General features: G+C 39.1%; 1 protein-coding gene across 1 annotated transcript in view; it reads left to right on the top strand.

Moving 5' to 3' along the window:
• Positions 1-11909, top strand: part of SLC40A1 (solute carrier family 40 member 1) — a 19195-nt gene extending 7286 nt beyond the window's left edge. Inside the window, exons 4-8 of the mRNA XM_004701487.2 lie at positions 621-736; positions 1785-1911; positions 7654-7899; positions 8648-9292; positions 10331-11909. Coding sequence (XP_004701544.1) covers positions 621-736; positions 1785-1911; positions 7654-7899; positions 8648-9292; positions 10331-10644 — 1448 coding nt within the window. The 3' untranslated portion in view covers positions 10645-11909. The remainder of the gene's footprint in view (positions 1-620; positions 737-1784; positions 1912-7653; positions 7900-8647; positions 9293-10330) is intronic.
• The last annotated feature ends 1042 nt before the right edge of the window (positions 11910-12951 follow it).

Here is a 12951-nt window from a genome sequence, read left to right as displayed (position 1 = left end):
CACCACAACATGAAGAACTGTATTCAAGGGTTGTGGCATTGGGAAGGTTGAGAACCACCGCTTTAGATGAAATCTCCCATTTCCTATGAGGAAAGCTATAGCTTAGCATTTCTTAGCATGGGCCCTGGGCACACCAAAAGAAATACACTGCTGCTTTCCTTTTGACATTTTTTTGTTTGTCCTTCCTGTTTGCATTCTTATCAGGCTTAGTTGGCCCTGGGGCCCATAACCTGTTGTAGCTGGGCGCATGCTTTAGCCACAAAGAGATAAAAGAGGGATTGTCTCCATGTAATCACACTTCTATTTATATCAGTAAACTTTCAAGAGAATAAACCAGGTGAAAATTGTCTTGAGGAATGTCTTCAGTAGATAGAGGGGAAATTGGAGTGCTTCATCGTTCTGCGTCTACCATTTGAACTGGTCTGTTAAAATTTTAACCATCCTCATCATCTGGATATGTGAGGTAGTCAAGGCAGGGTTTAATTCAGGAAACTTTTCCTCTTGTAATTGTGCATGGGCCCTAAAGTAGTAGAGCAGTGATATATGGCTACCAAAAAAACCAAAAAACCCTCCTGAGGAGATTGGTGTTGTGAACACTTTGCTTTTTATTTCCTTGACAGTGGCCCAGACTGCACTGGTGGTCCAGAATGTTTCAGTAATCCTGTGTGGAATCATCTTGATGATGGTTTTCCTACATAAAAACGCGCTGTTGACCATGTACCACGGATGGGTTCTTGTAAGTTTTCAATGAGATACTCGATTTCCGAAAATGGAACACCTGGTAGTGGTAAAAAGACAAAAAACCTTAGGGGACAGGAGGTGTTTTTTTGGTAAATGTGATCTTTAACATTGATATCTGTGCCTACTTTAATATTCCTCCACATACCTGTAGGTTTGTAATGCTGTTTTCATAAATTCCACATGTAATTTTAGCTGTTTTGCGTTTCAGTATTAATATGTAATTTGTTCTCACTGTGTAAGATATGTCATATATGCCATGATTGTGTTCCTCCAGTAGAAACTGTATTTATGTTGGAGGATATTAAATCGATAACTTCTCCGGTTAAGATTCCATGATATCTCAAAGGACAAGAGGGCATATGGTGGAGTGGGAAACACTGAGTTTGGTGTGACTGCTGAATCTTTTGTTTATCTTTGGATTGTTGCTACAGAACTCTAAAGCTAGGAAGAAGGCCCTTAGTGCTCTTTAATCTAGCCCTTCATTTGGAGAAACCCTGCTGGTGCAGGTAGCCACACCTGGGGCAGTGGGAGAAGCAGAGGGGCAGTTCTCCTCCTGTAGGGGCGCTGTGAGTCAGCGGATTCAACGGCATTAAGCTTGGTTATGAGTCCTTCATTTTCTTGATAAAAACACTAGGGCGAAGTAATGTTAGTTGATTACCAGTGTACTGCCAAGGTATATTAAATAGCAGAGTTCTTTTTGAAATGCAGATCTTCTCATTCGTTCCTTCGGATTCTTTTCTGGGGCAATATTTGCAGGAAAAAATGTTTTTTAAAAAAAATCCAGTTATTATAATCTTTGTAGTACCCATTTACTACAAATGATACAGAATAGGGAGATATATGCCCCTTAATAACCTCTTTTTTCACATGTAAAAGTAAAATAATTTCTTAAAAATGAAAAACTAAAACAAAAATGTGTTATTTTGTCACAGAGACCATTTAAAACTACAGTGCAGTTGTTTGTACAATGCATTGTACAATGCAGTAGATAGTAAGGTAATGTAGTTGGCAATTTTGCTCAACTTTTTCTTTTAACTCCTCAGACTTCCTGCTATATCATGATCATCACTATTGCAAATATTGCAAATTTGGCCAGTACCGCAACTACAATCACCATCCAAAGGGACTGGATTGTCGTAGTTTCAGGAGGAGACAGAAGCAAACTCGCAGGTACTTTGCTTTTCTCTTTTCAATTGAATTCGGATTTACTTTTAATCAGTATTTTTTTCATATTTAATTTTCTCTTTATTTTCTGTAAATTTTTAGTTTTATCATGTTTTAAATAGAAGACATTTGTATTTTTCTATCAATACAATTTCAGATTATATTTTCTTTTCAAACTAAGCTTCACGTTGTATTTTTTTTTAAAAAAATCATTGTATTAGGGGCTCGTACAACTCTTATCACAATCCATACATACATCCATTGTATGTCAAGTACATTTGTTACCCTCATCCTCAAAACATTTGCTTTCTACTTGAGCCCGTGGTATCAGCTCCTCATTTTTTTTCCTCTCCCTTCCCTGCCCCCTTCCCTCATGAACCCTTGGTAATTTATAAATTATTATTATTTTGTTAATCTGTATTATTTAATGACATTTGACTTTTATGGTTGTTTTAGCTATTTTTGAGATAAGAGGTTGAAAATATTTTTCTTTTTCTTTATTATATTGTCATTGTCAGTAAAAAAGTGTTATAAACCTAATTTTTTGAATAGTTAATTTCTCTTTTATGAAAGCTTAAAAAATAGAATATCCTCATTTCAACTCTTTTTTTAAAAAAATTCTGGGCAAACAAGAGGAGCTGAAACCAAGGGCTCAAATAGAAAGTAACTGTTTAGAAAATAATGATGGCAACATATGTACAAATATGCTTGATACAGTTGACATATGGATTATTATAAGAGCTGTAAGAGCCCCAATAAAATGATCTTTTAATAAAAAAAATTCTGTTAACAGTTTCCAAATGTTGCCTTAATAGTTAGAAAGTGAATATTTAATATGGGCTAAATTCTTTATCAGTCACACAGTGGATATTATTTTCTTCTAGACCAAATGTAATCAACTTAATTCTAAAAGAGACTCTAGAATTTAATTTCTTCTACTTTAAAGTTGTAATCTTATACTTAGCAGCCAAACACATAACCACTACACCACCAGGGCTCCTCTAAAGTTGTAATCTATAGCCTTTATTAAAGTATGTGTGAGGTTATAGAATAGGTACTATTATAGATACAAAAGAAACCGAGGACAGAATACAATTTTTAAGATGCCTACCATCTTAGTTGTCCATTGAAAACATAGATGAGTGGCCAAAGAAATACTAAACAATGCTTACAAAGCAACATATCCTATTAGAACAATATTGCCTGGGTTCAGAATAACCTGCCTCACCATATATTTTTCTACCCACCCTCCATAAAACACACAGACACATGTTGGATTGATGATTACACAGAATGCAGGAGAATGAATACATCTACCTACTGGTCAGATCATTTGATTTAACTCTGGTCAGTGTGATAATGGAGGTCACAAATACATTGCCCAATCATTCTGACAGACAATATACTGCTGACTGACTTGGGTTATCTTTGGGCAAGGAGTCAAGATTATGTGCTGGGGTTAACAAGCAACTTTGCTTACCTAGATCATAACATTGGGAAAAGTGGATGGAAGGAAGGAGTCAAAGGAAGGGGACAATGTTATGGTATTCCTAGAACAAGAAGAATTTGATTGAGTCATCACTTTGTGGTATTAGTTAATATAATTGAAATAGAAACACCACAGTGATGTTATAGGTTTGTATCTGCCTTTTAATGAACTCAAGGAATCCTGGTGGTTAACCATTGGACTGATTACAAGGTTGGTGGTTCAAACTCATCAGGAGAAAGGGAGGCTACTTACTCCTGTAAGATCGACAGTCTGGAAACCCCAAGAATTTCTATTCTGTCCTGTGTAGGGTCAATATAGGTTAGAACTGACTCAGTGGGCAGTAGGGATGATGAACTTAGCACAATTGAGTCTGGACTGTAGGGGATGCTTTCTGGAGCTCTTTCTTTTTTTAATCCCCCCTCCCCCACCTTGGGTCATTTATTAATAAGGAATAATTCCATATCTATTTTTATCTTACTAAACGATAAAAGGCTTTGTCTGTTGTTTGTTTATTTGCTTTCTGTTGTTCATGTATGTAATTCATGCCTGTGTTTTAAAATTCAAAAAGTGAAAAAGCATGTTGTGAGGTGCTGTGAAGTTGATTCTGACCCTCAGCCACCCTGTGGACAATAGAACACAGTGGTGCCCAGTCCTGAGCCGTGTTTAAATCTGTTGTTTCAGCCCCTGTGCCATTCCTCTCATTGAGGACCCTCCTATATTTTGTTGGCCCTCTATTTTACCAAGCAGGATGCCCTTCTCCACGGGCTGATCCCTCCTGATAATATGTCCAGAGCATGTGAGGCAAGTCTCACCATTCTTGCTTCCAAGAAGCATTCTGACTGTACTTCTTCCAAGACAGACTTATTTATTCTTCCGGTAGTGCACTGTATGCTCTATGTCCTTTGCTAGTACCGTAACTCAGATTTGCCACTTCAGTGTTCCTTGTTCATTGCCCTGCGCTTGTGTAGGATACGGGGCAAGTGAAGATGCCATGACTTGGCTAGGGCACAACTTAGTCCTCAAGGCGTCATATTTGCTCGGTAACCCTTTAGTCTTTTGCAGCAGATTTGGCCAATGTAGTATATACCATTTGATTTCTTAACTGCTCTTTTACGGGCATTGATTTTGGAGGTCAAGTACAATTAGACCCTTAATAACTTCGATCATGAGGTTACTTAAGTATCCAGTTGTGAGGATTTTCATTTTCGTTAAGGTGTACTGAAGACTATATGTAGTCTTCGATACTCATCGTTAAATGCGTCAAGTCCTACTGTTAAGCTGGCAAGATGTGTCATCTGCATATCACAGGTTGTTAGTGAGTCTCTAATTCTGCGGCTGCATTTTTCTTCTGAGAGTCCTTTTTATTAGATTGTCTGTGCAATGTACCAATTGATTGAATATGGTGAAAGGATACAGCATGGATATTGTCAAAGGTATAGGTTTGAAAAGCATCACAGACATATTTGCTAGAATATATTTTGGAAAAATGTTGACTTTTTAAAATAATTTCCTCTAATCTGAATTTCTCAACTGAACTCTTTTTGATTCATCTAGCATTTAAAAATAAATCTTTGTTCAGATATTTTGGAGAATAGCTCTGTAAAGAGAAATTTACTCAGAATCTTTCCCTTGTTCTGAATGGATGAATAGATGAAGGCCTCAATCAATCCCAGATAACTTTGTGATGTCCTACAACAAGCGCACAAAGAACAGTACACATGACTGGCCACTCCCATAGGTTCCGCTGTGTGTGATTATTATTGGAAGAATCTAAGCCAAACTATAGATTTCCCAATGTTGTGGGATTTCTCAAGGCTAAGCTGTTGGACATTTGTCCACTATGAATTCGTTTTTAGTAAGTGATATTTTTCCACTTCCAGGTAGGAGTATACGAGCGAAGGAAAATCTACATGCTGTCTCTTCTAAAGTTTTAACCTCAGAATTCGTGTTATTTAAAACCCATGCTTCAAAGCAGGATATAGAAGCTTCTTTAGTTTAGGGAAGAACCAGAGCTCACTGAATAGTTTGGAACCATAAGGCAGACTAACAGTGGAGCCAAGGAACAGAAGGGGATGCAAGAAAAGTAGAAGCGAGAAGGGAAAAGTACGCTTGGAAGTGACTTCAGCGAGTGCCGGTAGCAGCTCTGCTCTGGTGTCTCTAGCACAGTTGTGCCCGCTGAGGCCAGGAATCCTTTAGGCTTATGGGCCGAGATTTGAAGTATGAATTGGCTCTGACTCCACAGCACCGGGAGCAACCAGTTACTCCCTGTCATGTTCCGGTCAAAACAACTGTCACTGAAAATAGTTTCACTGACATCGCCTGAGCTCACTTTGTGTGCTTTTTATCAGAATAAACACAGATAGTGGAGAGAATATGTTTGAATAGTTACAAGGCTGATTTTTTCTGTCCTGATACAGAAAATGATTAGATTTTTGTTTGTTTGTTTGTTTGTTTTGATTAAACTCATTCTGCTTTGGAAAAAATAAAAGCATTTTTTGTTGTTGTTTGGGAACTACAATTTTGACACTTGAATATTATTAACCTTTAAAGTATAGAGTTGAAGCTAGACATTCATAGCTTTGAGAAAAGTGAGGTAGAGTAGCATAATTTTAAACTCAACTGTTTTTTTTTTACTCTGAATTTTGAGATTTGCATGTATGCCGTCTTTCCTTTGTGGATCCAACCTGCCCGGTTATTTGGGTCACACCTGTGCTTCTCTGTTAGCACGTCAAGTGGGAGCTTTTTCAGTGGGAGGCGAAGGGAGTGAGTGAAGCCTCTCAGAAACGGTCACGTGTAAAATCAATGCCAACTGCCTTTGCCTCTCAGTGAAAGGTGAACTATGCCAAAGTTCTCCTGTTATCAAGTAGGCAGTCTACACTCAAGGACTAATGGGAATGTAATTGAGGGCCTGGAAGAATTAGAGAAATGATGCCCTTATTAGTCACGTACTACTTTTCTCGTAAGGAGCCCGAATGATTGCTGAAGGTTTGCCTCATACATTTTCACTCTACTTTGTGAGACAGAGAAAGTTGGTCATTTTCCTTGACTTCCTTTCCCTCGTTGCCCTCCACCCAACTCGGATGTACATTTCTGTGGTTGTATCCTGAGCCTTGTCATCATTTTTTTCCATAAATCCTTCTTTTCCATAAATTCAGTCTTAGGCACCCAGCTCTTGAGCTCGCAGCTCCGTCCTTCTCCCACTCTAACCCCAACTATCCTCACAGCTCACGGGCACCCAAAAGCCCTGCGTATGACCCTTCTGTTGCCACCCTTACTTACTCCGCTTCAATTCCAGGGTGAGGCACTATGACCACCCACTTATCTGTTAGCTTACTCTCCTTCACTTAATCCCCTCCTCTGCTCTGGGTAGTTGAGACCGTGGTTAAACCTAGTACTCCACAGCTGAGCATGGTTGGAGAAAAACCCACACGTTTGCTCCCAGCTCTCACTTAAAGTTCATGATCTGTGGTCTCTGGGTTCATGTAGGCTCTTTCATGTTGCCCGATGATCAGACACCCTACCTTCTCTTACTTTCCTAGATGACTATATCGCTGCTGGCTCCGTTTTCCCTCATTCAATCCGTGCCTGCCCTTGATCCCTCACTCGTTTCCGGCCCCGCTGCTCTACTTTATGTACCTCGAACACTCACCTGCCTGAGGACTTCGCCCTCCCTTGCTGTGGGATTTTCCTTTGCTGATATCCATTTGACTCACTCATTTGCCTTTTCTCACTTCAGGTTCTGCTTGAAGTGCCCATTTCCTAGTGTCTTTCCCTACCCTTTTCTTCTGAGACGTTGCTATTTCACCCCCCCTGCTTTTTGTTTTTTTTTGTTTTTTGTTTTTGATGGTAGCATCTAATGAACATCTGCTATATACTGCATAGTATGTGCCTGATGATATATTATCTTACAGGAACGAGAAGGGATAGTATTTTATTGCCCTTCACAGTGCCAAGCACATTGCTAGTTCTTAATAAGTAATCAGTAAATATACATTGAAAAATGTGTAGTGACTTCTACTCATATTAAAAGTTGGGACTAGACTAATTTTAAAATCCCAAGGAAATAATTATTTTTAGGGCGAATTCAATGTGATTTGATACAAACAATAAATGGTTTTCTAATAATATGGTTTATCCACAGAGTGCTTTTAGAAGTTTACATATTAAGGACCAATACTCTGAATTGATACCTTTGCTATGCAGAAAAATCTCTTTCATATGTTTACACACTTACCTGCCCTTTTCATCCGACTCTGTAGATATGAATGCTACAATTCGAAGGATTGATCAGTTAACCAACATCTTGGCCCCCATGGCTGTTGGCCAGATTATGACGTTTGGCTCTCCAGTCATTGGCTGTGGGTTCATTTCCGGATGGAATTTAGTGTCCATGTGTGTGGAGTACTTTCTACTCTGGAAAGTGTACCAGAAAACCCCTGCTCTAGCTGTAAAAGCTACTCTTAAAGTGGAAGAAGCTGAATTGAAACAACTGAACGCACACAAAGGTAAATTCAACAAGAAGGCCAATTCTTTGTGTATGTATGAGGGAAAGGGGTGCATCCTGTTTTACCTCAACCGTTCTTGTGATTGAGGTGATAGGTCAGGTCATGAGTTTTACATCAACAATTCAAACACATTGTGCTTCAAATCATCCACTTCAGTCCCCTCAATGTGCCCACCGTCAGATGACCAGTCCTTTTACTCTGATGCTCCAACTTTGAATGCTGGTGAAAACCAAACTATTTTCACTCTGCATGATGATTTATTACAAGTAAAGGACCAAAAAGAGCACTGTGTGGGTGAGGCAATGCCCAGGCTTGAGAGGCTTTGGGGAACGGCTGTGGGTTGGATGTGAAGGAGCTGGAATGGGGTGCTGACCCATCACAAAGAGGTCACTAGTTGAGGGATAGCAGACTTAAATATTTTTTATGTCTTATCTGCTACATTCTCCTGCTAATCACTTTCATTAGTATAATTTCCATAAGAGAGGCTAGGGAGGAAGGGAAGAAGTGGGGAAGGAGGAGGTGAATAGAAATAGGAATTGCTTGTATTTTACTTATTTAACCTAAGTGCTACTTAAAAAGTCCACCTGGCTAGAATCCTCATTAGTAACAGAACAGATATAATGTCGTTACCAAGGGTCCTCAGGGGAAAGGGAGAAGAAAACATGCTAAGTAAGATGCGTTTATTTTATGCTCCCCAGCAACTGCCCCTTTCCCTCTGTTGAAAATGATGCTATCTCTTTGCGAACAGACACTGAGCCGAAACCCGTGGAGGGAACTCAGCTGATGGGCGAGAACGACCCTGACCTCCAGAAGCAAGAGCAGGGCTGCGCCTCCCAGCTGGCTGAGCCCTTCCGCACCTTCCGAAACGGCTGGGTCTCCTATTACAACCAGTCTGTGTTTCTGGCCGGCCTGGGTCTTGCTTTCCTCTACATGACTGTCCTGGGCTTCGACTGCATCACCACGGGGTACGCCTATACTCAGGGACTGAGCGGCTCCATCCTCAGTATTTTGATGGGAGCTTCAGCCATAGCCGGAATCATGGGAACTGTGGCTTTTACTTGGCTCCGCCGAAAATTTGGCCTGATTCGCACTGGTCTGATCTCAGGATTTGCACAGCTTGCCTCTTTGATCCTGTGCGTGGTCTCTGTATTCATGCCCGGAAGTCCTTTGGACTTGTCTGTTTCTCCTTTCCAAGATATCCGTACTAGGTTCATTCAAGGAGAGCCACTGCCCACACTTCCACCTACGCAGATACCCGAAGCCGTCTTGACCCCTGAAATGCACATGCCAAACGGGTCCAGTCCTACTAGTAATGTTCCAGAGATGAGTCCTCAATCCGTGCCCATAATCTCTGTCAGTCTGCTGTTTGCAGGGGTCATTGCTGCTAGAGTCGGTAAGAAAGCTCGTTTTGTATATTAATGAACTGAGAAGCGTCATGTTGGCATTTGTGTACAGAGAATTCACTAAGAAGTGACCTGTAATGTTCCCTTGAATGTTAATGCAAGCAAAATCCGTTATGTATAATCCAGTTTTTAACTGTGAGAATTGTGTGTGTATATGAAAATATGTTCTGAAGGAGCATGCTAGGTGTATTCTTGTCTTTTTATTCTTTGTGAAAAAGAGAAACTAGCTATGGTTATTATACTGTTATTTAGAAATTTAGACTCTTGTTGCTTTAACTCTACCAAAAGAACTATAATTCAGAGATCATTTCTATCAGCTGAGGTTAAAAAAAAGATTGTGTTTTGGTATTAAAAAGAGGCATAGTTAGAAAAAAAATAACATCAAAGGTCCTTTAACTAATGTGTATGACATATACTTTGCCACACAAATGGGTTTTATAGCCCTGGAAGAAAACTTAGCGTAAAAGCTTCTTACAAAGCAAACTTTAAGTAATCATTAATGGAAACTAATTATCCCTGGCCAATTTCTTTCTTGAAATGAAACCATATTTATCTGGTGCTACAAAGCACATTCATTAATTTATCAATATCATTAATATTGAAGCAAGACAGCTTTATTGTATGGGGCTTTGGAACCCAAGCAGTAAACGTAATAATGGTTTAAAGTTTCCTTATCCCTTAACCGTAACAATCTGTTGGGTCCTTTCATTTGAAGCTTTCAAAAGGATGCTAGTACTTACAGCAGGATTTATTATTTTTCTGATTTTAGAGTTTTACTCCTGTTGTACAAAGAGTCACAGGAGAATATAATTTAAGCATTTATTGGCTAGGGAATAGAAATGCTTTCTTGAAGCCGTTAATAACATAGGATTTATAAATGAAAACTAATTCTCTACGCCAGGCTGTGGTTAAAAGCATAAAACAATAGAGCTAAAGTGGGTATTGAACATATGAGATCTGATTTATGCCTATAAATTTGCAGCGTATGTTATAAATTAACATTCGGTCTTTTTTTTTTTTTTAAACAGGTCTTTGGGCTTTTGATTTAACTGTGACACAGCTGCTTCAAGAAAATGTCGATGAATCTGAAAGAGGCATTATTAATGGGGTCCAGAACTCCATGAACTATCTTCTTGATCTTGTGCATTTCATCATGGTCATCTTGGCTCCGAATCCTGAAGCTTTTGGCTTGCTCGTACTGATTTCAGTCTCCTTTGTGGCAATGGGCCACGTTCTGTATTTCCGATTTGCCCAAAAATCTCTGGGCAACCAGCTCTGTGTTTGTGGCCCCAATGAAAAAGAAGTCACCGGTGAAACTCAATCTAATACATCTGTGGTATAAAACAGTTTGATTGTTGCTATCCCTGTTACTGGACTATGTAGAGCGCATGTGCTTATTTTATGCTTTATAAAGTTTCTTTAAGTCGTTGGATGTTGCTCTCTAGTTTTACCGCAGCTGTCCCTTGAGAGCTAATAGGCATCTAAGAAACCAAAGTCAGCAGAAATGGGCTGGCCAGTCAGTACGCCTGACACAGCAAGATAAAAACAACCCATTTACACACAGAAAATAAAATAGTAGCGTAAGTTCACCTAAAGCTTTACATAAAAGAGTGATTCGTTGTGTGAATTCATTATCCTTTGGCAGATATTTATTATTGGTACTAGAATTCAGATAAATTAGTTTTCCCTAGAAATCATTCCAGTTTAGTGTTTTGGTATCATATTCACATTTAAATTACAAAAACAAATTCTGCTCTAAGGATGAAGACTAAAGTTTGATAGCTCCTTGCTCTTCCTGTTGATCTTAAGGGACATAAGTGTATGTGGAACAACTAAGTTAGCATTGGCTAACAGCATTTATGAAATCAGACGAGGAGACAGCTTCCTGTTTTTATCATACAGGGCAACATATTGTAATAAGCATATATAGCATTTCATTAAATGGCTGTGTGCAAGCTACAGGTAAAAGCAAAGCTGTAAAGTAGATTTCTAACAGTGGGGACATAGAACTTCAAAAATGCTAGTAGTTTTCAAGTAACACATGCTAATAGTTTGGTCATGAAAACTAGAAGCTAGAACCACCCAGAAGAGTGAGGGCCAAATTTATTTCATGCTACCATCCTTAATCAGCTGCTGTTTCTTGGAAAAATAAGAAGTCTTAAGCCTGGGAAGTTAAACGTAGAAAGAAAACACACACACTTGGAAAGGTTTTATTTTATAAACCATTTGCTTGAACATACTCAGAGCATTTTTCCTTTTACTGTTTTATACCCAGGAGTTATTTTTACATAGTTGTAGAGCAAGAATGTTCATAAATGTATTTCTTTCCAAAGTCTTTGAGAAGAAGAGGGGTGGGGGAAAAAACCCTTTTATATGTATTTTTAAAAAACTGTTTTACAAGTCATTTTGCAACATGCCCGTACCAGTGTGGTACTTTGTCTAGACTGTTTATGCACTTTCACAGAGACTGTAATGTGTGGCCATGAGCACTTTCTTTGTCATTGAGGTTTAATCCTTTTCACCTTTCTACAGGTTGACATAATGATTTGCTATGTTGTAAAATCTTTGTACCATATTTCTATATAAAAATGTTTTTAAAATCTTGAATTCTTTTTTTTCTGGAGTTGCCTTCCCCCCTTTATTCCTGCTTTGGTTACAGAACATCTGTGTGAGGTGATCTGTTTTCCTTTTGTAAAGCTGCTGTTGAACACTACGCGAGTTTTAGTGTTCTCGTTGCATATTTCTAGGCGTTAGTGGGCTGGATGAAAGTGTAGCGTACACGAGGCTCATCGCTCCCTTTTTCACTTTAGCTCTCAGCATTCTAATATCTGTACATCAGAAAGGATACTGTAACACCCACCCTACAGAACTCACACTTTCTTGGTTGTAGTCAAGAGGAGAAAGTAAATATGTGGCGAATTACTGAAGTGGTATCATTAGAGATTGGCGCTGGGCAATGAGCTCCCTAAGCAGGGTAAAGAAAGAAAAGACACTTATTAAAACTTGGCCTACGGCTCTTCTGTGATCTGTCCAGGGGAAGCAGATATAATTCATGGCTGATTTAAAAGCTCATCCCCATCCCCCGCACCCCCTCTAAAATTTGGAGTTTGGGAACTTTATTTCTACGGCTACCGATCAGACTTGAGCAGACGCTAGGCCTGTGTTATGTTTGCCTGTAGCCTTGAATGGGCCGTCCTGCAGGGGTTGGAGATGTGAGTGTTTACAGCTGTAATTGAAACCTGTGGGCTAGTAAAATGAACAGAGTCATATTCTCAGCTCCTATTACAAACATTTGGTCAGACTAGACCTAGACAGAGAGGGAGGTACTGTGAAGACGGAAGGCGGTGAAATTGGAAAGTTTATAGAAATGTTTATGGCTGTCGTCTGTATATTTGTAGACTGCACAGAGTAGGAAGATGAAGAAACGAAAGAATTTGTTGGTCTACAGACTATACTGTTTACTGCCCCAAGGAAATCAGGACAGGGTATATGACTTATGTCTAGGTGTGTTATGAAATAAATACCAAAACCACTTTTTTTTAAAAACATTTTATTGGGGGCTCATACAACTGTTATCGCAATCCATACACACATCAATTGTGTAAAGCGCATTTGTACATCATTCTCAAAACATTTTCTCTCCTTAAAC

The sequence above is a fragment of the Echinops telfairi genome, unplaced genomic scaffold (assembly GCF_000313985.2).
Source record: "Echinops telfairi isolate 266 unplaced genomic scaffold, ASM31398v2 ScPeMD7_3;HRSCAF=10, whole genome shotgun sequence".
Classification (NCBI taxonomy): domain Eukaryota; kingdom Metazoa; phylum Chordata; class Mammalia; order Afrosoricida; family Tenrecidae; genus Echinops; species Echinops telfairi.
The sequence above is the reverse complement of the archived record's forward strand: the minus strand, read 5'-3'. Positions and strand labels throughout refer to the sequence as shown.